We start from the raw sequence: 26,170 nt of genomic DNA, 5'->3' as shown, positions 1-26,170 counted from the left end.
GACCAAAACAGTAATACAGAGTAACATATTTCAGCATTAGTTGAAGATCCAAATTCATGGTTGGGGAGAAAAACAGACAACAAAATTCAATTTTAGACAAAATCAAGAAACCAAAAACAGTCGTATAAACACAGATAGACAGACACCCCAAAACGAAACAAAAAGACAATCAATCAATCAACCAATCAACCAATCGATCGATCGATCGATCGATCTATCAATCAGTATTCATTGCATGAGTGTCAGTGAGAGATGGCGATCTAGACTCGACAGTGTATGCCTACTTACTTCACCTGTATCAGCACAGTACATATGACTGGCTGTTATCTCGTATTTATGTGTCGTCCGCCATCACGTAGACAACACCAGTCAGCATGCAGCTACTACAGGTACACTTGTGTCCATACTGTTTTCTTTGAAACATGAATTATTGTTATCACAGGTAGATGGTTTGATAATTGTTGTGCTATGTATTTCGTCATTTGAGTTCGCTATACAAATATCGTTTCTGACACACCCATGGGAGAGAGGGTACGCAGGGGCTGCTGAGTTGAATGTATCGCTCTTGGTGGTATTCACGTGAGCTATCCACAGCAGAGAGCAAATGAGGTTCAGTAGTTTTCCCGTCCCTCTTTCTCTTCCACCCCCTCCACTACATGCCAGGCACCCTGCTACTTGTCCGTCACCCTCTTACTTGTCCGTCATCATTCTACCAGTACGTCCGTCATCCTTCCACTTGTCTGTCACCGTTCTACCAGTACGTCCGTCATCCTTCCACTTGTCTGTCACCATTCTACCAGTACGTCTGTCATCCTTCCACTTGTCCGTCATCATTCTACCAGTACGTCCGTCATTCTTCCACTTGTCCGTCATCATTCCAGCAGTACGTCTGTGATCCTTCTACTTGTCCGTCATCATTCTAGCAGTACGTCTGTGATCCTTCCACTTGTCCGTCATCATTCTAGCCGTACGTCTGTCATCCTTCTACTTGTCCGTCATCATTCTACCAGTACGTCTGTGATCCTTCTACTTGTCCGTCATCATTCTAGCAGTACGTCCGTCATTCTTCCACTTGTCCGTCATCATTCTAGCAGTACGTCTGTGATCCTTCTACTTGTCCGTCATCATTCCAGCAGTACGTCTGTGATCCTTCTACTTGTCCGTCATCATTCTACCAGTACGTCCGTCATTCTTCCACTTGTCCGTCATCATTCTAGCAGTACGTCTGTGATCCTTCTACTTGTCCGTCATCATTCTAGCAGTACGTCTGTGATCCTTCCACTTGTCCGTCATCATTCTAGCCGTACGTCTGTCATCCTTCTACTTGTCCGTCATCATTCTACCAGTACGTCTGTGATCCTTCCACTTGTCTGTCACCATTCTACCAGTACGTTCGTCACCCGACTCACAGAAAACAAGGCCTGTGCATGTGAAGTGATAACATTCTGGATGGTACTACGGGTTGCTACAACCAAAACTCTACAAACGTGTGTACCATTAATCATTTCAGACTCTCGCCTTTGCATGTGCAGCATTGTATGGTGCTCTGATCCAAGGGCAACAATACCCGACTCCCATGTGTTCAACACATTCACAATCAACTGTCAGCCCAGGAGGTGAGTCTCTGACAGTGGAGTATACTCGTATCTCTCACAATACATGCGAGTGAATATTCCTATTTTATCTTGGCTAGAACGCAGACGCAGTTTCTAAATGATACCTGAAAAAGAAAAACACAGTGCGTGCAACTTGTAACGTACCTATCGTGGGGCTGTAGGGTAGGTAGCCTTGTAGCTAAAACGGCTTGCCTTGGACCCGCGCTAAATCACTTGGGTGCAATGTGTGATGACCCCGCAATGATGCTACTGCAATATTGATAAGAGCTGCCTAGATACCGACTCACCAATTCACTTTTCCTCGGAACTGGTAAACGGTTCCAGCAAATGAAACCAATTTGACCTATACGTAAATGTACTTCCTGGAGTTGTTGAATATTGAATGCTCTTTCTACTTGTATGTCTGTCATCCCCTTCTTGTCTGTGTGTCATCATTCTACCCGTCATCATGTACATCACCGTAGGCCTGGACTTTCATCATTCAGTTGCAAACAGTATCTATTAGAGATTGCACTGAAGTAATCATGCGAATGCTACACTAAATCCAGTCAAGTAGGAATTGTCTGACCATGCGTATTATGATCAATTTATGTTCACTGTCAGCAAATAGTTTACTTGGGGTAAGTACTAAGGTAATCAGAGTTCACTCCCTTATGTAGACTATCCCACAGTCAGCAGCAGTCGAATTAAACATAGGCTCAGTATTATTCTTTGCACTGTTTAAAGCCTACATAGGTGAAATGTGTGATGACCCCGCAAAACTGTTTACACTTCTTCAACTGACCAATCAGGACGCAGGTACCGAATCTCAGAACGCAGGTACCGAATCGCAAAATTTGACATTCGCACATACCTTTTGAACTTTTACCTCGGAAAAGTTTGTACCCGAAAGATTCCGAATGCATTTGCCCGACCAATCGTTTCCGAGTGATGCACATGGAGATCGCCAAAACGGTGAATAGACAGTCTCTGGATTTGCAATAATAGCGACATGCATGGATGTCAGCATACAGAAACGTTGGCTAATGGTAACCATGTCATCAAAAGCCCGAAGCGTATGTCCTGCAGGTCAGATATCAGTGTTTTGTGCGCATTTTCGTTTTGTTGAGAGATTAGTGCCAGTGACGGGGGAATTTTGCGTTCCGCCAAACCCTGCAGTAACCATTGTCTGATTGGTTAAATCCGTTCGGCTGTCACGCATTTGATTGGACGGCCATAGGTCGCTCAAAAGCTAAGTGACGCGACCTTCTGCTAGGTTTTGTTGGACTCAGCATAGCAGTGTAACAAACAATACTAAGCCTAAGTTTACGTAGTAGCCTGTTTCCATGTGTGAAGCCAGTTCGTGGTGTCTCCAGCTATGATATTGTTGGAAGAATCCTGTATTAGTTTGACTTGTACAAACCAGACCAGGTGGTGCCACAGATCTGGTATGCTGTGAGACTATCACGTCATTTTGCTACAGATCCCAGACTACCTATTTTGCCTTCGGAGTTCGAAGTTCACGTGGAAGGTGCAATCATTGACCAGTCGATGACGGTGACGGCCGATGAGTATGTGTCAGTGATTATTGGAGCATCGTCATTGCAAGTGACGCAAGGTGGGAACACCGAAACTGTAATTCTCAACACCAACACAAACGAGAGTTATCACATTTTCGGTGAGTAGACACTCTTTGCAGGAATACGTCTTATATGTTATGTATTGTGTGACAAGGACCTGGAAGGTTCTACGGGGTACAGGGGAGCTAACCCTTCAACTAACTCTCACGAGTTATCGGTTGTGTTGTATTAAGCGGCCGCTGTCCTCTTGTTGGCCTCATGTTCAGGCTCGTCGAACTGCAAGTTTGTGTCTCATCACTCATCACCATGAAATGCAGGAAAGGTGGATCACGATTTGGAGGTGGGGATGGAAGGGGGTTTCTCAGAGGAACATTCCCGAACAAGCCTTTGGACGTCATGTGCACACACCATCCCTCAGTCCAAAATCCTGGATCCACTCCTGTGTTAATCACCACACCAGAGTTCTCACCACCACAAAATAACGTAGAGAAACTGTTCGTTGATATTGTTCCTGAAATAGCGGTTGTTTTTATACCACAGATTCAGAATGTACCGTGTATAACCAGTCGACCGATGTCGTGGACGTGTTGGTCGGAGGTGCCTCGGGTATGTCGTCAATACCACACACATATTCCACGGCCTCTGTGCTCAAGTTCGCCCAGAAGTACGGAGAGGTTTGTTTCCTGTGTTGTTGAAAAACTAGAACCTGGGACCCATTTCACAATGCTATCGTAGCTCTACGACTGTCGTTGGTCTGTTACAGAATAGGCGTTACGACAGTCTTATCGGGACGATAGCTTTATGAATCGGGGCCCAGATGTCCTCCAAGGAGCTGATTATTTCCAAACGCGTAGCTTCTCACCAGGAAACTTAGTTAACCTTATCAAACAATCAATGCAGCATGTGTAAAGTCGCATGCGGTTGTCCAATATTCTGTATGTAAATATACCATTCCAAAAAGTAGGGGGTATTGGGTTTACAAGATTCATACTCCAGTTAATCGGTGGGTGTCCGTCGTCACCATGACAACCAGCCTTTATACACAAACTCACCGACTCGTGAATGTTTGAGCACAGACGACCATCGCCATCAACGTAGAATTCTCCAGGCCAGCCTCGTGTTTACCTCCTAACATTATCAAAGGGAGGTAACTCTAGAGCAGTACCTTAAAGACCTGCCGATAAAATACTAACAGCTGTGAACATTTACGATACGAAATGTGACCCCTAATACCTATCACTCAAAACACTAAACACTAATAATACAAATTAAATAGAAAATACACTCTCGTAACACTTTGGAAATGTTTCATCTGTATGGATATGTATTAAGGTGCATTGGCTAGAAGTATGCTCACAAAATGAACCATCCCCTACTTGTTTGGTGGTATATTAATATTATAACGAACAAAATCCTAGCCAGGCTTCAATTTATGATGTTAACAATTGTCACTCCTTATTCTCTGACAATTTTAAACACATGGCATGTTTATCCTTGTGTTATCGCTGATAAAAATGATGAGGTTATTTTTATTGTGCTTTGCCACTTTGCCATTTTGGGCAGGAAATTGAGGCTGATGCTTTTAGTTTTTTTCATTTTGAATATGTATGAATGAGGACTGATTATAAAGAACGATGCTTCTCTTGGCCGCCACGTAAACAATACTTTGCTAGCATCAGCTCACATTTCAGCAAGCCGATAAACATTTTTCCACGTTGCCTCCATTTGCATTGCTGGAATTCGTAAAACCACATTGTCAGATTAAGTTATCAACAAACCATCTCACTGAGTCTCTTTCACATAAGCTGTCACCGTGAAACACAGTTGAACTCCCATATTTCCAGGTGTATAAAGGCCAGACTACGGTTCGGGGCATTTTGTGTGATCATTGGCAGTCCTGCATGTACTGGGGGTTTCTCGGCGTCAACTTCACCCTCGACTACTACTTCACTGGTAAAACACACGCAACATCCGTAACACACGCACGCACATGTATTTACTAACACGATTAAGGATATATCAATTCATTTACCGATCTGAATCGGTAGAAAGACTTTTCGAAAGGGTAGCACATCGTATAATAAAAAATGCAACACAGGCTACACTTACATCGCGATCATTTGGATGTTCAGCAAAAAACGGATTAACATTTGCATACATGTAGGTAATACATTTTTTGCCAATTTACCGCAGGCATAAAGGAAATGCTTATGACTTGTTCCAGTTTATAACTGGACAACAGCGGACGGTTCTCCTCAGATCCCGGTCAGGGCTGAAGTCGTCGGCTACCAGAACCTACTGGGCCCCGGACCAGAATCAAGCTTCCATCACATCTATGACTACACTGGCTACAAAAGCTATCTCACAGACATAACAGTTTTTCAGGTTAGACCGAAAAGTGAGTGAGCATGGTTTCTCGTCGTTTTCAGCAATAATCCAGCATTTCCACGGCGAGCTACACCAGCCATAGGCTTCTGACATTTTACTCATGTGGGGGGATTCATCACTTGGGCGTGGCGAACGAACTCTTTAACCAAAAGGCTGCTCCACAGCCCTGGTTTGGTAAAAAAACCTATCACGCTCACTCATTGATTCTCTTGAGGGTTCCAGCGCAGATATATTTCTATTTCTATCAAAGGCAAAACCTGGACTTGCTGTCAAGAATATCTCATCCCTTTACCGACACCAGCTTTGTTCATGAGCACTTATGCCTTTCACCAAAGTCAGCGTCACTGATGAACACATGCTTCGTTTACCAAAATGAAGATATATCGTGACCATTTGTTTGAGAGTGGTGACTTGGGCGCCCATTTAACGTGTGCCTTTTACGAACGAACATACCATTCCTGAACATTGTACATTCTTCGCGTTTGTTCCAAAGACACGTATAGTCCTTCTTTTACTCACGAACAAATGTTTCGTTTACCAAACTAAAAGTGATCTCCCATTTAACCCATGAACACACGTGCTTTTTACTAACGAGGACCTCTTTCTTGAATACCTTTTTTACCATCGGGCACTCCTGAACATTCTCAAAAAGAGTAGCACTTTTATCACGCCTATGCCCCGGACACATTTAATTACTTTATATATCCAATTATATGCCAATACATGTGAAAGATTTTACCATCTGTACCTGGTAATTTTAGACTCCAGTTGGTGTGGCTTGTGAAGGCCGCCGTCAGACACGTCGTATGCCGCAGCTGAAGCCAAAGTACCGGTACAGACAGGAGGTGACACATCTCAGCGAACAGATGGTTTACCAAGAAGACGTGAGTTAGTCTGGGTTTATTTTTTGTTTAACTCTGCACTCAGCAATACCCTAACTTTTTGGCTGCGGTTTATTAGCAACGTGAGCATTGTTCTACGCAAATTGGATACTGGATATCAGCGAACCTCTTACGAGAGGCATGGGCTGCTGAAGATCAGATTTAACCATGATCTTCAGGAGTAAAGGCCCGAGGTGACGGTTGATAGGGCCACTGCTTCAATGATGCATTTAGAAAATCCAAGAAAACCAAGACAACAAGATAACCATACAAATGATTTATTATGAGCAACCGTGGTAATCATTAAATGAGTGTCTGATTATAGTTTTAGGCTGCTCTTACCAATATATCAGCAGTATCACGTCGGGAAAACTGGAAATTGGCCTCATACATTATATCCATGTCCGGGTCAAACCCGGGTCTTCGGCATAAAATACCCACAAGACTACCCGCCCGGTCATCATTTAAACTTCTGGTCCAGTTTCCGGAATCAAACTGTGAAATCAAAGTCGGATATCTTCAATGTAAAACGTCGACGATTGAGGTGTTTCAGTTTCGATTATCTGCCCTTGTTGCATATTGACAAATTATTTGGGCAAACTGAGAGGGCAAAAATAGCGGGCAAACTTGAATGAATAGTTCACCGGAACTTCCATGGTGTTCATGCCCTTCCGGAAAGGAAAAGAAGCGGTGCCCGTGTCAACAAACATCTAAAAAATGTGAAAGCGCAAAGCAGTAATCAGTGACTTATTGTTATGATTGGGACATGCAGTACTTGAACATGTCAAAAGAGACATTGTAGGGTTTCCTTTCAGGGAAATGCTTAACGACCATCTACCTATATTGTCAGTTCATTCGGGTTAGATCCCTTATTCACAGTGTCCTTTGACTTAAATATTATATAATCAAATTTAAAAAGCTACGAGAACCGGACATCGGCAATACAAGTGTTCCAAACGGTTTATATATGTATCTCCAGTTTCCCTGTACTGTTTCTGTCAGTTGCCGATGATATTGGCTGTTTTACTATACATAAGACAGGTCTGCAGAAAACACGATGACGAGTCGGATTGTGTGTGACAGGTCTGGTATGACTACTACCTGCAACTTGTCCGCTGGGACCACCGCCCTACCCACAAAGACAACCAATACAACACCCTGGACGCTATCACCGAGATTCATGACTTTAACACAGGTGTAGTTATGTCTCAGAGAAGCCTGGGAGAGCGGAAGGGACATGGGGTGAGTGGGTGAGTTAATTTTACGCCGCACTCAGCAATATTCCAGCTATATGACGGCACTCTGTAAATACATCTGGACCAGACAATCCAGTGACCAACAGCATGAGCATCGATGTGCACAACTTGGAATCGATGATATGTGTCAACCAAGTCAGCAAGCCTGACCACTCGATCCCGTTAGTCGCCTCTTACGACAATAATGACTTACTGAAGGTCCATATTTTAACCCGGACCTTCACGAGTAGAAGGGAGCGTAGAGGCGGATGGGGTTTGCGGAGGGGGTGAGGAACGGAGAAGTGAACGACAGGGTTAAATGACCACATTGATGATCATGAACTACATTCGTAAAACATCATTCACTTAATAGACTGAAAAATGCAGTTCATGTTTGTACAAAACAACCATACTATCACAGTATGACACTTCAACGTTATTGCAATGGAATACAATGTTGACGTTTATATTTCAGGAGTGGCTTATGTTATTTACAAAGACTTCCCTCGCTGCAACATATTTCCCATACAGAACAATACATGGGATGCAACTAGAAATACGCCCTCGTCATCACTGAGACTGAAACCGCCAGAAGAAATGTTCAGCCTGGATTCGTCATACGCTTATTCAGGACAGGTATGCTCTGTTCAGGATGGGTATGTTCTGTTCGGGACAGGTAAGCTCTTTTCGGGACGGGTAAGCTCTGTTCTGGACAGGGATGCTCTGTTCAGAACAGGCATGCTCTGTTAAGAACAGGTATGCTCTGTTAAGGAAAGGTATGCTCTGTTCAGGACACGTGTGCTCTGTTCTGTAAAGGTGAGCTCTGTTCAGAACAGGGACGCTTCTTTTAGATCAGGTAAACATTGCGTCAAACATATCCATGCATCATTTTTTTCTGTTCCTTGAAACATGCACCCAAATACACGAATTATCATTTCGTTGTGTAGAGCTATGCCCTTTAGATTTGCCAGAAAAATTTGACCATGGATTGTAAAAGCACCCCTCCCGTTAGTCGCATCTTACAACAAGCATACTTGCCTTTTGTGGCAAGCAGGGATTGCTGATTCTATTCTGGATCTACACGGGTCTGTGGATTGTGTCTTTCCGCTGTGTCCTTAAAGTTGATGCATTGTGCATCTGTGAGTCGACACTGTGATATAGTCATTCAGGTTCACATATCACGCACGCACGCACGCCCACACACGTACGCATGCACGCACGCATAAACATATCTATGACTAACATTGATATTAGTGTAACGGGGATGGCTCAACAACAGAAAACCAAGCTCCGTTGAGGCTGTAGTTTGGATTTATTGCTGTAGTTGACTAATAATGTAATGTATAAGAATATATAAATCTCCGTCAAAATTACCCTTTTCCTATGTCATTCAAGTCATTGCACATTGTTTAGATAATAGGTGTTCCACTACCACTGACCATATAAAAAGAACTCAAATAAATGGACATCACAACATTAATGGTTCAGTTACTTAATACAATTCTTAGAAGTGCAATTATGGAACACTTTTGGCACCTTCCAAACACAATCAAATATGAGCTTGTATTACCATCTATGGGACAACTTGCATCAAACTGTCCACATGTTGTGTAAACCAAAATTATACACCTGATCCAAGGACCTAAAACATGTATGCCTTAATTAGCATGTAAATGCCAATTCTCACCAGAAAAGTAATTTAAAACGTACAATCTGTTTGAACTGAAACATTAATCTGAATCAATTGTAAGTGAAATTATTGACATCTTCCAATCCTGAGTCAAAATATACCCCCACCAAATACATAAATTCAGCTACAATAAATACTGAATGAACCTTTCCACAATTGAACATATTTTTGTAGTTTATTTCTTTTATGTAAAATCAAATATAACTAACCTGAATTCCACCAAAGTCAATATCTTCTTCCCATGACTTTCAAACCACCTTGCCCACTTGGGAGAAAGACAGCAAGTGAACAAACTTCACACTTTCCAGATGCAACTAAATTCAACATCCAGTCAAGATGCTGCACATCTTTAGACAATGAAAACCAAGGACAAAACAGCAGGCCTGACGTCATTGAAACTTGGCTAATTTGCGTAGGAACTACTTTCAACCCATGACCCAGTGACTTTGAATACATCATGGACTTGTGACAATGTAAACCTTTTCACAGACAATTGTATTATTGTTGGTGGTGGTGAGGTAGCCTAGTGGTTAATGTGTTCGCTCGTCACACCGAAGACCCGGGTTCGACTCCCCACATGGGTGTACAATGTGTGAAACCCATTTCTGGTGTCCCACTCCATGATATTGCTGGAATAGTGTTAAAAGCGGCGAAAAACTAAAAGGTTTTAATTTTTCCAGAACACTTTTACAAAATGTCTATTTTGTACTTGTTATGTATTTTGTACTTGTTATGTATTTTGTACTTGTTATGTATTTTGTACTTGTTATGTATTTTGTACTTGTTACATTAGAATGATCTATTATGAAGATACATGGAATTACAAATCAGTTGCTTCATTTGTCTCAGAAGTCTTTTACTCCTTCCCAGCGTACAGTCCGGGGAATTGCCTGTGATGTGTACTCAGCGGTTCGGACTGACTATGAGAGTCTACGTGGTCTTAATGTCACATTTGAGATCTATTTCATGAGCGTAAGTTGACAAACATTTCACAACGTATTAACTGGAAATTCGTGAACAGCATGCTAAAGATTGTGTGTTATTAAAAGTTGCACTCAGCAATATTCCAGCTGTATGGCTATGGTCTGTAAATAATCGATCGAATTTGGGACTAGAAAATCCAGTGATCAACACAATGAGCATCGATGTATGCGTCAACCAAGTCAGTGAGACTAACCACCTTACCCCTCTAGTCGCTTCTTACGACAAGCATGGGTTGTTAAAGACCAATTCTAACCCCGTCACCACGTGTGTCGAGGAAAACTCGTTGTTGGTTGTAAGGCTGGGTATTCACCAGAATATCCTCCATTTTGAATTTATAATGAGACACCTGGACACCTGGTGTGTCTATTTTTAGACCATGAGTCACTCCTCTCCATTGTATATTGATATCTATTGTGTGAACACCCGGTGTGTTTATTTTTAGACCTTGAATCACATGGCATTTCCCACAACGTATTTTTAGACTTAGCTGGATCACATAAGGCCCCCAAACAGCCCTCCAGATCATTACGACTTCACTCACCAAAGAGAGAACGTATCCTCACCAGACTATGTTCTTGACGCTACTGGTTCTGGTAGCTGTTTACCTTGAAGATAGAAAATGACGTTCAAAACGTTGAGGAAATTCGATAAGACATCTTAGACATGAACAGAGAACAGATTCTTGGCGTCAATGGTATCATCAATAGGTTATTAAAGGGAAGATTACCCGTGACTGGATATGAAAGACATCGTTTCCTGAGGAAAAATGATAGCAATAACTATCTAGCGGTGTTACGAAGATTAGTTCACCCTCTGTGGACGACAGACAGCCTTTGGAACAGTCTTTTCTCCAGTTACATGCCTTCCGTAGCATTTGTTTTGAAACCACAGTTTGTCAATGCACTTAGAGATGAGGCCATTCAAAATGTCTGGTTGTTCAATAGAGCATTGGCTCAGAACTATGGCTTTATATTACTAGTAGTGCTACTATACTAAGACATAGTTAAGATATAAATGACCATGAGGACAATCCTGCTTCATTTAGTCGTGGACAGTGACAGAGACACATCACCTGAAGCCCGTTTTGGTATTTTGTCATGAATAATCCACGATACAAACTCTTTGTACCCGATGCCGAAAAATGGACTCGGTTTTACGCGCTACAGGCTGAAGGCAAAGGAGATCCTTATCATTCCATCATACGTGGAGGGGAAAAATCTGCCATGTTGCCTGTGGATCGCCTTTTAGAACTGTACGATCCAGAGTGGAAGAAAGATAAACCAAAAGAAACCTCAGAACAACCTAAAATTAATTTCGTGACCCCAACTCAACAAGCAGTCGATCAGGCGAAAGCAAAGTTGAAGAGAGAAAGGCAAAGGTTCATCCACCCAGGAAAACTACAAGGGAAGCAGTATCAAGAAAGAAAATGAAAATAGATTCTTAAATAGACACAAAAGGTTAAATTGTGTCATTTGTAGTAGGACTGTCCCCGTGTGAAGATGTATTCCTGTGCCATATGCTCCAAACAATATGTTTGGACTCATGGCTTGTGCCGTCATATTCGAACAAAACATTCTGGAAAGGATCTCAAGCAGCAGCAAAAGCAGCAGCAGCAGCAAACCCATCATCACATTCGGTCTTGTCTGTCTCAAGACTCAGCAATGTCATGGCTTCTATCTCTCCACATTCCTGCAGTGCTTTGCAGAAGAAGGAGTAAGCTTGAGGTCCTCGTCGGGGAAGCATATCTCATAAAGACAGTCAAAGGACAGTTTCTCCATAATGTCCGCTTTCATGAAGACGGTAAGCACACCAAACTGCATCAGTTTGTCGACCAATTCTTCTACGTGCTGTATGGCCTGCACGAGGCCAGAATAATTCTTCCTTAGGGTATCACGGTGCACGGAATCCATTTTCTGTCTTCAAGGTAAACAACTGCCAGAACCAGTACAGTCAAGAACATAGACTGGAGAGGATAGTTTTTTATTACGTTCTCTCTTTGGTGAGTGAAGTCTGGAGGGCTGTTTGGGGGCCCTATATGATCCAACTGAGTCTAAAAATACGTTGTGGGAAATGCCATGTGACTCGAGGTCTAAAAATAAACACACAGGGTTTTCACGCAATAGATCTCACTATACAATGGAGAGGAGTGACTCATGGTCTAAAAATAGACACACCAGGTGTCCAGGTGTCTCATCATAAATTCAAAATGGATGATATTCTGGTGAATACCCAGCCTCACAACAGTTTTTAGTCTTTCATAACACATTACATTTTAATATTTCCAGTGTTACTCTTTTAATACTTGCCCCAATCGTTATATTTCGTTATAAATCAAACATGCTGCTATCATTTCATATCTCAGTCTTTCACGACATTTTACTTTAAATATTTACACTGATTTTCTTTGAATATCTGGTTAAATCAAATTATTCTTCATTGTGGATTAAACATGCGCTCTGTAAATAATTGTGCCTTATTTTTGTGAAAGCATTCTCTACATGTGACATTTACAGCATGACTGGCACAGTGCTAACGACATCGGCACCGACCCGGACAGCACGGACACTCCTGTTAGACTATACATAACAGAACCAACAGTAAGTGTTATTTCGTCTTGTGCGTTGTGTGATAGTGTGACAAAACTTGGTATATTGCAACGATATGAGGTTTGTGGCACAACACAGTGTGGACCACGGCATGGAAACCAGTTTATGGATTTGTTGAAATAATCCTATTGAGGCTATGAGCTGTCTTGATTTTTGTTTGTCATCGCCACCACCACCACCGCCTCACCCATACCCCTTTTGAAAATGAATTATGATCACTGACGATTTTTCATTTCCGGGGAGCCAATCAGGGCTCCTTTCAAAACTACTGGAATGACTTGATTATTTAGAGACCGCCGCCATATAGCTGGGATATTGGTGAGTGTGGTGTTAATCACCACATACACAGACAAATTATGCAGGGACTAATGTTCCGTCATGTTAAGGATTGCCATTTCTTATATCTTTTCTCAGCACATGATGATCACTCTAAGGTATATGTGTCAGCCTTGCACTAATGTGCACTATTGTTTGCCATCCATCCCCTCTATTTAATATATTCCATCCGAATTGGAATCTACCCAGTTGGGATACGGGTAAATGCTGCAAACATGTCTTAAGATAAAAACTGTTTTTTACATAAAATCCCTTTTTTGATCTTCATGGGTTTTACGACAAGTATTGACTGCTGAAGACCATTCCAAAACCATTTCTGCATAGGTTTCTTCTGACAAGCATGAATCGCTGGAGATCAGTTCTGAACCATCTCTGCATGCGGTCTTATGACAAGCTTGAATCGCTGGAGATTCGCTCGGAACCATCTCTGCATGCGGTCTTATGACAAGCTTGAATCGCTGGAGATTCGCTCCGAACCATCTCTGCATGCGGTCTTATGACAAGCTTGAATCGCTGGAGATTCGCTCCGAACCATCTCTGCATGCGGTCTTATGACAAGCTTGAATCGCTGGAGATTCGCTCTGAACCATCTCTGCATGCGGTCTTATGACAAGCTTGAATCGCTGGAGATTCGCTCCGAACCATCTCTGCATGCGGTCTTATGACAAGCTTGAATCGCCGGAGATTCGCTCTGAACCATCTCTGCATGCGGTCTTATGACAAGCTTGAATCGCTGGAGATTCGCTCCGAACCATATCTACACGGTGGACCTCCGGTGTTCGGTCGACGCATACAGATGCGTTTTCTAGTATAGAAGGATCTTTAAAAAATTTCATGCGGTAGAACCATCAGTGAGGTAGCCGAGTGTTTTACGATGGTTTGCTCCCCATGAGTACTTGTGTATGAAGTCATCCATGTAAGGCGATGGCTACGAAACGTGTTTCTTATATCCTGGTTATTCAAGTAAAATGGCTTTTTTCGAAAGAAGCTCACGTTACCCTTGACAACAAAGAGCATAATTATTTTCCTATGACACAAGGAAGTATGTCACGTGATTGACGGATATTTTCCCATGTTGACTCCTAAATTAAAACAATAAGTTAACCGGAAGTTCGGTCTGACACCATACAATAACATAGGAAATGTAATGCTTAACATTTCAATTGTAAAATTACGTTTACAAATGATCTGAACAGGTCAACACCACCCAAGTTCAGCGAAAGTACAAATAGAACCGAAGTGCAAATTCAATGTCAAGGTAAAAGCAGTGATTTCAATGATGCAGAAAGTGATGACAAAATTTCATCTCATCTCAGCTGTAGTGAAACTTTCAAAGTAGCTAACGATGAGAGTGATCTTCACAGACCTCCCAGTCCTTTTGATAGCTACTGGTTGAGTGTTTGTTTGGCTGTTTAACGCCGAACGGAATTTTTTCAGCTATGCGGCAGCGGTCCGCCAGGGCCAGACAATTCATTGATCAACGGTTTGAGTTGGGATATCATAACATGCGTCAACAATGTTAGACTGACCACATGATCCCGTTAGTCACCCATTAAGGACAAGCATGTGTTGCTGAAGGACCGGATCTTCACGGCTCAATATTAATTGTCTTGTGTGATTCACTGGGCACGCTCCCAGTCCTGCATACATAAATGATATAACTCAAACCTTCTATAATATTCTGGGTCGTAAGCATATCCCAAGTCTAAATAAAGCATACTCCTGGCCCCTCGTTCCCCACCCCGCCCCACTTTCTCTAGGAACAATATACTGCAGTGTTCTACCGCGAATAACAATGCCACGGCCACATAACACAGCCATATGTTAAAATCATTGGACCCGTGAAGATCCTGGGTATAATAGGTTTCAAACAACCAGTGCTTGCCACAAAAGGCGATTAACGGGATAGGGTGGTCAGGCTCGCACATTTCGTCGGTTCCCAATTGCGCTGATCGATGTTTATGCATCACTGAATTTTTCTGTCTTTTAAGTGAATGGTGTTTTACGAATGTAGATCTCCTCATATATGATTATACCATAAGTCATGTTTCACAGTAATGTCTATCCCTAGAATCATCAAAGTGGTCATTTAACCCAGTCGTTCAATTCTCCTTTCCTCACCCCCTCCACAAACCCCATCCACCTCTCTGCCCGTGAAGGTCAGGGTTAAAATATAGATCTTCAGTAAGCCATGCTTGTCGTAAGAGGCGCCTAAGGGTTGACACATTGATCATCGATTCCTTGCTGTGCAGATCGATGCTCATGCTGTTGGTTATTGGGTTGTCTGGTCCAGACTCGATTATTTACAGACTGACGTCATATAGCTGGAATATTGCTGAGTGCAGCGTAAAACTCACTCACTCACTCACTCACTCACTAAATCATTGTATGTATCTTTACTTACAGACTAGTTACGAAGTCATCTATGATTATTACGACTTCGACCAAACGCATCCAAATGTCATCAACGCCTTCGACATCAAGCCCTGCTACAGTCACGATCAAGACATAGATTTTCAGATTACCTTCCCAGGTACTGCATCATGTTCAGAATAGCGAGACATTAAACACAAACTCATTGGAAATATTCCTTGGTAGAATCGGTAACATGAAGTGTTGTAAAGACGGTGAAATGTATCGGTAGTTGTGGCACTCTGTTGGAACAGAACTCCATTCATGATATCAGTCTGTTGTTTGTCTGGCCTGGATTTGATAAGGTACTAACCAATACGTTACATGATAGGTAGAATACATCTGATTGTGGCTTTAACCAATCACCCATGGATACCATATTGCCGTAAGTAGGTCACGGAGACCTTACTTTGTCAACGTCAGGTAAACGTTGAGCGACCTATGACCGTCCAATCAATAGCGAGAGGATTAAATAATATAACCAATCAGACAACGGCTACTACTGAGGGATCGGAGGGACTTACAAAATATTCAGGTCACTGGCTCAGATCTCCAGACTAACAAAAATCAGCATATAACACCGTTATTTGACCTGCAGTATATAGGCTTTGGGGGTTTCTGTTGACATGGTTACCATAAGCTAATATTTCTGCAAGATGACATCCTTGAATATTGCCAAAAACACTAATTTCAGCGACTGTTTACTCGCCGTTGTCATGGTTGTAACGTGCACCATGTGCATCACCCGTACGCTAAATTGCATTCGGAATCGTTCGGGTACGGATCTTTTCGAGATAGAAAGTTCAAAATGTACGTACGAATGTCCACTTTCGTGATTTGGTAAGCTGTGTTCTGATTGGTCAATCTCAAAACTTGCCTGACTCGACCTCCCGTAAGGTTTTGTTAGACTCAGCAGTGGAGTGTAACCAAATGTACTGAGGCTAAGTTTACTTAGACTGGCACATGATTTTATTCTTGGTCCGCTCTGGTAAAGGCACATTTGCTGGTTGCGCAATTTTGAACCAGAACGGGTTCTTGAATATGCGCGTGTCACCGGATATCTGGTACGTGAGGTAAGCTGGGCCCTGCCTCGCAAAGGGAGTCGGTAACCAGTATCAATTGAAGCGACGAAATTCTTTCCATTGTTTTACAAAATCTCCCTCGATTGGTGCGAGAGTGAACGTACAGACACTTTCTAGATCTGTTTATAGATATTAATTGCATTTCTCTCTATACATTCCTCAAACCTGATATCCATTAATCTAGAAAACGTCTATGTTCCAAAATCCGGACATCTGTTGATATAGGAACATCACCGGGGCACCATCTGCTGTCAAAGTGAAACTGTAACAAAATCAGGAAATCGGTTAATCCAGAAGGCTCATCTTCTCGTGACCTTCTTTTGGCAGTTAATGCATCCGTACCTTATTACCAAATCCACACCTCTTAATCCGTTTGATGTTTCTGAAGATTATATTACGGACATCGTTTCCATAGTTTCATTGTATCTGAAGCCAAGTTAAAGATACAGTTGCGAATAACGTCCCTGTAACCTACGTAGACCGCGTTTCCTTTTCATTTGCTATTTTAGGTAATACAAGTTCTATTTTGCCCGCACAAAAAAACGCCGTGCACGATATGGCAAGAATCGGCATCGCCGTTGCAGCCCAAGTGACTCCTCTACGTGTTCAGGATCTGGAAGTTCACTGGGATGACAACAATACGTACATCATTGGAACATTGTTGTTAAAGGCCCCTCTCACTGGTGAGACGCATGAAGTGATGGAAACCCCGCTTTGAACAGTATGCTTGTTATATAATGTCTGTTTGGTCTGAACGTGTCAGGAAATCACAAATGGCCCAGTTTGTAGGGTTACCATTCTGGAAACCCATGGAGACTTAAACTGGCAAGGGAGGTAACTCTATTCAAGGGATCTCTACCATCGGTTTCTTGAAACTTATTTGTTCCGTCATCCTAGACTCGGTGTGAGGTTTGATAGTTACTCTTAAAACACCCTTCATGTTATTTCATTCCATCAGTGTGGTATTTCTGGCACGGTGAATCGTCGCAATCCTGCTCAAGTTCAATAACCCTGGCTCAAATGCAATATTCGATGTTTTGTTAGGCGGCGCGGACCACGAGGTGACCATTGGACAGGCTTACAAGGCGCTAGATACTGCTGTGATGAGCTGCCACCTGGTTCTTGGTGTCCCCTACGGAAATATGGTATGGGATTGTTGGATTGTGGGACATGTGTCTAAGATGTTGACATGGACACATAGGTGGAGACCCGTGAAGGTCCCGGGGTAGAATAGGCCTTCAGCGTCACATGCTTGCCATAAAAGGCGACTCTGCTTGTCGTAAGAGGCGACTAACGGGATCGGGTTGTCAAGCTCGATGACTTGGTTGAAACATGTCATCGATTCCTTGTTGTGCAGATCGATGCTCATGCTGTTGGTTATTAGGTTGTCTGGTCCAGACTCGATTATTTACAGACTGACGTCATATAGCTGGAATATTGCTGAGTGCGGCGTAAAACTGAACTCACTCACTCACTCACGTCGGTGGTAGACTGAACGATGTGGGTGTATGAAGGAACCAGTTTTGTTTGCATTGATATTGGTGCGGGTTGAAGCGGTATTGCTGTTTAATCGGGACACTTGTAAGTGACCTGTCCAAAGTGATGACGTCATTGGCGAAACTCATGAACACGCATATTTTGTTGCCAAAGTACCACCATGATTATGTGGCGAGTGAGTGAGTGTAGATTTACGCTGTCTATAGCAATATTCCAGCAATATTCGGGGGTCACCAGAATTAGGTTTTAGACTTTGTGTTGAGATTCGAACCCGGGTATTCCTCATGACGAGCAGACGTTTATCCACTTGGCTTCTCCACTGAACCCATAATCCTGTGGATCGGGTTTTAGAAACCACCACTAAAGAGTTCTCGTGTCCGTTGGCAGCAAAATAGACCAGAGTCAGTCAAGATCCCCAGTTTGATCAGGGTGAATTAACAGTACCGCTGTGGTTGATCCTTGCATACCCAAATTCAGTTCTATTTGCTATAACTAATAACATGCAAGGGTAAGCTGCCTAGCTGGGTTTGGGGAACCCGTGATCGTAGCTTCCAATCCCAGATTCTCCTAACTGTTGTATCTAGGTCTGTCACAAAGCTGTAACAGTATTTGTCGTGGACACTTGTGCGACTTGTCGGCAATATAAGACCATGTAAACACACTACGCCAGTGAGGACTGCAGGCCTGCGCTGATTATTAGTCGTTCATCTGCCTTTGAAAGACGAAATGGCAAACAGAAGAGAGATGACAGAAAGCGCGAAGAGCGCGGACAGACCAGAAGGGCCAGTCCGGGACAGGAAGGGACAGCTGACCAGTCAGTCTAGTTCACCTGCTGCCCAAATGTCAATCTCACGTCACGGCCTTCCTCTGGTAGAACCTGTTGGACTCTGCAATCTCTGTACAAACCGTTCGCTTCCCCTTTCAAGTTGTACTGCTAGAAGTAAAACATGCATTCTTGGTAGGACACTATGACTCGAGTTGTTTCAGGAGTCCTGGAGGTCTCAAAAGCCGCAACGTGTGTTTGACTTGTAGTAACTTCAAAGATCTGTATCCCTTCCCCCTGACAGACTGTGAATCACTCACTCATCAATTTAGAATTCCATCTCCTGTTTCAGATCACTGTTCTTAACGCCACGAGCATCACAACAGACATCCGGAGGCAACAGACACCAGCAATACAGTATTCATCCAAATGTAAGTCTCAAACCATCCAAAAACATCACTATTGTTTAAACTAAAGTATGTCATAAAACATATTACAAAACAAATATTAAAGCATAATTGTGAGCACTATGCAATAATACGAAATTCAATTCCAGATATCTACGATACGCCGAAAAGAGCATTTTTATTGGGTAAAATTATGTTTGGAAAAGCTGCACAGTTTGGTATCAATAGCATATTCTGGATTCCTCGGGAAAGGTTTCGGATAACGGACCGGTCTGTAATCTAAATATTTGTACGCCCTGAGAAAACAACAATTTCGTGAAGAAACCCGTTCCTATTTACAGTATCAGTCTTGCATCATTTCACGTTTTCTGCAAATCGTGCTTTACCCAGAGGGGATGGTAATATGGTCCTAACAGGACTGTCATTGGAGGACTGTGCTGGTCAGTGTCTAGCTCTCTTGGTCTTCCCGTGCCGGACCTTCCAGTACCAACCAAGTAGTGGCCAGTGTTCTCTGACCTCTGACCTCCCTGACACAAGTCATACAGCCAGCAACATTGAGGCGTCGCACGTCTACATACGTGAGTCTTTGCCTTTAATGCGAACACCTGCTATTAACATTGACAGTGATCCATTCATAGTTAATTTCCCCTTTACGCTACATGCCATCGTTTTCTGAGGATAGCCCAGTGTTGGTATTGGAAGATCTGTGTAAGAATTAGTCTTCACAATCCCTGCGTGTCGTTAGGGGCGAATGATAGCCTAAGGATAAAATGGTTGACACACGTCATCATACTCCATTTGCGTAGATCGATGCTCATGCTGTTGATCACTGGATTGATTAATTACCAGGCCAGATTCTACTATTTATAGATTGCCGCCATTTAGCTGGATTGTTGCCGTAGCGTGAAACAAACACAAACGAAAGAAGTTTTGAAATGTAAGTTTGGATTGTACAGTTTAAAATAGTGTGTATCTGTATCTTCAACATTTAGATGACTGGTACAAGACGTTATCAATACACATTTTAGGAGACTATACACTGGGATTTAGAGTGCTCTATAACACTTACATCGGGAACAAGTCCTTCTCGGAGACACACTCCAGCATACCTACGGCCAACTCCTGTGCACAGCTGTGTATAGATGCCTCGATGTCAAAACCATGTACATCTTTTAATTACGCCCAGAAATACACCACGTGCATCCTCGAGTCACACGACCTCAATGACGTGTCCCCCTCCGATGTTGTTTCAAGCACGATCTGGAACCATTACTCACGTATGTGTGAGCCCTTTCCACAAATCAAACCTGTGGTGTATGATATGTTCTGACAAAACGTGGATAACAAATGAATACATAGTAATACTATAGAGATTGATGAAATATAGCGCATGTTATATATGGGAGTACACTTTCATAGTAATGTACAAATTCCAGTTCTTTTGTTGGGTTTAGATGATGAATCGCCAGTACAAAAAGTCAGCCGTCTGACCCACTCAGCCACCGCGGCTTCCTGATGACATAATAAGCCACCATTATGCACATGTATGAGACACTTATTCATTGACAACTGGTTTTTTTTCATTTTATATATTTAGGTGACTACAGCTCAGACTTCAAGGAAAGCAAGGGGTATACCATATCACAAAAAGCTAAAGTGACCATCCAGCAGAGTTCGGTAACTGACTGTGCCATGTTGTGCGTAGCAGAGACGGATTTTTCTTGTGACAGTTTCACATTTTGCATGGATCGCACGTGCAAACTCCAGACCGAGTCTCTGTTTGATGTGGATCACGTGTCAGCTATTCCGTTTGACGGATGCAGTATTTACAACCGTCAGTATAAATTATTTGATTCTCATGTTAGCCATGTAACCAATGGATAATTGGTCTGGTCCAGACTAAATTGTTTACAGACAGTTTTATCAACTTTTGATAAAGTAGAAAGGTGCTACATACTTGTATCATATCGATGCTGTTGGACGTATCGATGCCTTTTTTATGCCTTTTATATACAAATTACATATAAAAGCGAGATGGGCATTCTCTTATACATAACAAAGGTACGGCTAATAACGGAACGAAATACTGTCAAAATAATACAATGTCCTTGTAACACAGAGTTTGTGAGTTAGGAAATATAGCTAATTTTCTTTGGCTTCACTGGATAGAAGGAAAACAAGAAAAAAACACAAATAATGAGAGGGTGAAATGAATGAGTAAGTCATAAGGTAAAGAGAGATATATACTGTTTTTCCAATCCATTATGGATATTTGGTGGATTATGGTTGACAGAAGTGTATATTGTGGTTGTGTCACATACAATTGCCAAATCTACTTACCGTTGACATCGAATTCATTATATTCATTGTTTACGTAACAATAATCCCGACCGGTGTCAGTTACCGTCATTCCGCTTGTCTCGAACAAGTGTTTTTACTTCACCAAACCTCTTCGAGTAGTCGAGAGTTTTGCTGTACTGTGAACTGTGCTTATAACGAACACCAAAGACCCACCAATTTAACTCGCTGTAACCATAGTTCGTCCGATTAAAACTTCAAACACGAGTCCAGCACCAAACACCGTTCGTTACACGAGTTAGTTTGTTATAAAGGTGTTTGTTTCAAACGTAGTTCACCCCATTATCTGCAAAATCGGCCTATACGCATCAGAGGTTTGAAATCATTATATGCATGTTAATTTTAGTTCAGGTCGGACCATTCACTCCATCAAGTGTTTTATAACAGGCATGCGGTACCCGAATGGGCGTCTCTACCTTCCACATGATCTCACGGCGAACACCTGTCTTCAGAGTAGGTTACATTCCATTTCAGACGCATATTAATCGTAATATAGATTTATGCGTACGTTCAGGTACACATATTTACTTTGTGAAATTAATAAGTGAGTGTGTGAGTTTAGTTTTACGCCGCTTTTACCCCAGGATTATCACGGCGGGGAATCTTGCGTGAAATTTTCATTACAATTCTCAATCAGTTTATTGTATTAAATATGTTGCTGTTTTAAGGTTCTTTTACAATTAAAGAAGATCAGAATCCATGCGTCCCAACACGCACGCAAAATACTGTTTGCGTGTCGTCTGCGCGAAAAACCTAGAATTTCGCGTTAAGACGATCACTGTTGTGACTGTACACATGTGGGGAATCGAAACTGGGGCTTCAATTCCTCACATGGGCAGGGTGAGTAGTTCGGTATATCAGTGTCAGCTGACTTGTGTTCGTATTGCGAGTAATTCGTCACATCGATGAATATTTACGTGAGTACTTAATCACCTAATCACATAACTTAATGTTATTTTGCAGTATCAATAGCTCAGTAGTTCATTAACTATTTTGGTATAAAAAACAATATCACCGAAAGTATATGCAAGTCTCACTAACACCACCAGAAACAACTCAAAAAGCTACCAGCCCCAGTAAGTCAAGTCAAGCAATAACGGACGGGGAAGCTACAGTAACTGCAACTATACACCCAGAATCTCCCTCGTCATCAGCGACACCGACGACCACGCTTGCATCCACAGCTACGACTGGATTCACTGCTATATCCACACCCACAACTGTCAAAGGGCAAAACCCCACTCCTTGTGATTGTGTCTGCAGCAGCCCCACAACGTCAGCTACATCACCCTCCTCCACAAGAACGTTTACGAGTGAGTCAGTTTTCTATAACACCTGTAATTTTCATTATGTTACGATATAATAACAAGAACAAAATTGTACGAAACATTGAAAAGGCGATAGCTTATTCCTATGCCTTTACTACAAAAGCTAACAAATTTAAAGTACAACAGATCTTTTCCCTATTATTTGTAACCAACAATGGCAGTATTAAACAATAATGTAAACCATATTGGTTTCCATTCATCGGTTGTACGCACTTAATGTTACCACAATAAACTCAGTTATCTCCCCTGCTGAGTTCCCGTACACTGTTGACACCTCGTACAACTTGTCACAACTATAATTGAATAACTAACAACATAATGGTAATGCTTACAACACATACGTCAGAATGGGCACAGGCAGTGGTAGACACACATTGAACTGGTCGAATTTGTGTAGAATTACTCGAAAAACCTCATATGTCTATAGATTGTTTACAGGACCATCACATATTCGTTGAAAAATTCAGTAGCAAATGAGTAACATGATACTAAGATAAAATCATTAAATATTTGCACGAAATTGATGATGATGATGATGATGATGATGACTCAAGTATCATATAGCAGGATGTACCTTCTTACAGGTAATATCTCGTCTAATAATAAGCTTGTATATCTCATCAAAATGCATCTAAAGCTATTTTAGGAGGACACAAAACATCACCGTCGTCGTCGTCGTCAAGGGCGCATTGTGGGGAAACGTCACCGTCCACATCGTCGCCAGCAACAGGTATCTTGTATGCGCAATATTTGTAACCAGCCATGTATTCGGCCTTCTTAAAAGGGATGGATTTGGATAGGATAAAACAATGTTCGATAACATGGAACAGCGATAAGGCTCAAAGAGTAGGGTGTAGTTGGGCGAGATGAAGCAGTGATTTATCCCAGGACAGGTAACATAGTATAGCACGATGAAGGAGTGATAGAACTGTTGGAAGGAAAAGTAAAAACGACAAGATGACTCAGTGATGGAAGTCAGGGAAGGGCACGAAGTAAGGCAAAAATGCAGCAGTGACAGGGCTCAGGTAATGTAACGTCGTTCGGCACGATGATGCAGTGACAGGGCTCAGGAGGGCTCAGGCAATGTAGCGTCTTTCGGCACGATGATGCAGTGACAGGGCTCAGGAGGGCTCAGGCAATGTAACGTCGTTCGGCACGATGATGTAGTGACAGGGCTCAGGCAATGTAACGTCGTTCGGCACGATGATGTAGTGACAGGGCTCAGGCAATGTAACGTCGTTCGACACGATGATGTAGTGACAGGGCTCAGGCAATGTAACGTCGTTCGACACGATGATGCAGTGACGGGGCTCAGGCAATGTAACGTCGTTCGGCACGATGATGTAGTGACAGGGCTCAGGCAATGTAACGTCGTTCGACACGATGATGTAGTGACAGGGCTCAGGCAATGTAACGTCGTTCGGCACGATGATGCAGTGACAGGGCTCAGGAGGGCTCAGGCAATGTAGCGTCGTTCGGCACGATGATGTAGTGACAGGGCTCAGGCAATGTAACGTCGTTCGGCAAGATGATGTAGTGATAGAACTCAGAGAATGTAACGTCGTTCGGCACGATGATGCAGTGACAGGGCTCAGGCAATGTAACGTCGTTCGGCACGATGATGCAGTGACAGGGCTCAGGCAATGTAACGTCGTTCGGCACGATGATGCAGTGACAGGGCTGAGGCAATGTAACGTCGTTATGTTACATGAAACAGTGACAGAACTCAAGAAAGGTCACAAAGATAGAGAACTCAGGAAGCGAGGACGATATTTGGCAAGCAAGTTAAGCAAGCACTTGTCACCTGCACGAATTGTTGGTGTTGAGCTAGCATTTGTAGTTATGTAGGGTCCCACCGTCAGAGCTTTGTGCATTGTTCAAAGTGGGCAGTGTGGCTGAAATAGCGCTATCGTATGGGACAGAATCACATCCCTGGTTGGCCACAACTTGTCATGTGCAAATGCAGTCTAACAGGTCTTCGATACAGGGATGAGCAGCGTATGCTGTCGTTCATTTAAGGACAGAAGCTTCTCGCTTTAGCAGGATAATGCTCGTCCACATGCTGCTGTGTTGTGACAGACGCTCTGAGATAAAAAAGCATTTCGGATCTCCCCTGGCCAGTTATTTCTCCGTTCACACAAAGCTCAGAATCAGCCCTGGACGTTAGCTCAATAGCGACAAGGGTTGGATCAGACACGGAAGAAAATTCCCCAAGCTTTGTTCAATCACTTAGTAATGCCTATGCATCGTCGTACATGGTGTACATGCACACCGATGGTGGACACACGCGTTGCGGACTTTGGGGAATGAGTTTTCACACCACATCTCTTCAAGGGCGTGTCATGATGCCGAGAGTCTAATCATACAACATATGATATTACCCTGTCAACAGGTCAACTGGAACACATTTGAAATCATATTATCTTTTTGCACTGACAATATGGCATAATATCAGATAATGCACAGTTACTTTGTTCGGTTAGTGTATAATATAACGATTATTGCACACCACAATATATAATAACTATCTTAATATTTTTCCACTTTCCAAGGTATGCTTGTTGGAGTGGCAATCGCAATGTTGGTCCTGGGCGGTATCCTCGGAGGCGTCATAGTTTTCTTCATTCAACGACGTCGCGGGGAGGATGTTAAGTACGACAAATACATAACTAACCCAGCCTACTCTCATTAAACGACGTCAAAGTAACATTTTGTTTCTTATAATTATATGCTGAAGTCGATAACAACACTGATGAAAGGAAATAAGGAAACGCTGACACTCGTGTGTATAATGAGGCTTACTGATTTTGACTGATTGCATTTAGTTTTACTCCGCATTTAGCAACATTCCAGTAATATCATGACTGGGAACCAAAAATAAGCTTCACACTTTGTACCCACGTGGGGAATCGAACCCAACTTTTTGCCGTTGGGAGCGAACGCTTTAATCATTTGGCCACCCCAACGATGAAACAAACAATACACGTCTGTTCGATGGTGATGTATGTGACGCCAGTTGTTGTTATCT

The 26,170-nt window shown here is 42.6% G+C and overlaps 1 protein-coding gene across 2 annotated transcripts; it reads left to right on the top strand.

Moving 5' to 3' along the window:
• Nucleotides 1–330: 330 nt before the first annotated feature.
• Nucleotides 331–25,849, top strand: LOC137291133 (uncharacterized). 2 transcript variants are annotated; one of them, XM_067822420.1, is made up of 22 exons: nucleotides 331–389; nucleotides 1,511–1,616; nucleotides 3,079–3,273; nucleotides 3,716–3,849; nucleotides 5,020–5,128; nucleotides 5,400–5,560; nucleotides 6,325–6,447; nucleotides 7,528–7,639; nucleotides 8,155–8,315; nucleotides 10,240–10,341; nucleotides 12,867–12,950; nucleotides 15,702–15,828; nucleotides 17,299–17,472; nucleotides 17,834–17,934; nucleotides 19,402–19,480; nucleotides 19,798–20,034; nucleotides 20,485–20,733; nucleotides 21,054–21,290; nucleotides 22,202–22,267; nucleotides 22,864–23,127; nucleotides 23,789–23,872; nucleotides 25,695–25,849. In XM_067822420.1, the coding sequence occupies exons 1-22, from the start codon at nucleotides 375–377 to the stop codon at nucleotides 25,832–25,834; spliced, it is 3,060 nt and encodes a 1,019-aa protein (XP_067678521.1). In that variant the 5' UTR covers nucleotides 331–374; the 3' UTR covers nucleotides 25,835–25,849. The 2 variants fall into 2 exon arrangements, with proteins under 2 accessions (XP_067678521.1, XP_067678520.1); XM_067822419.1 differs by having other exon boundaries at nucleotides 23,780–23,872.
• Nucleotides 25,850–26,170: the final 321 nt, after the last annotated feature.

Source organism: Haliotis asinina, chromosome 7, assembly GCF_037392515.1.
Source record: "Haliotis asinina isolate JCU_RB_2024 chromosome 7, JCU_Hal_asi_v2, whole genome shotgun sequence".
Taxonomy (NCBI): Eukaryota; Metazoa; Mollusca; class Gastropoda; order Lepetellida; family Haliotidae; genus Haliotis; species Haliotis asinina.
This window is presented reverse-complemented; position numbering and strand designations above follow the sequence as displayed.

Coding starts and splice junctions, on each gene's coding strand:
- LOC137291133 (XM_067822419.1), top strand. Junction 6,448..7,527: donor AGATGGTTTACCAAGAAGAC/GTGAGTTAGTCT, acceptor TGTGTGTGACAG/GTCTGGTATGACTACTACCT. Junction 17,935..19,401: donor GTGTCCCCTACGGAAATATG/GTATGGGATTGT, acceptor CTCCTGTTTCAG/ATCACTGTTCTTAACGCCAC.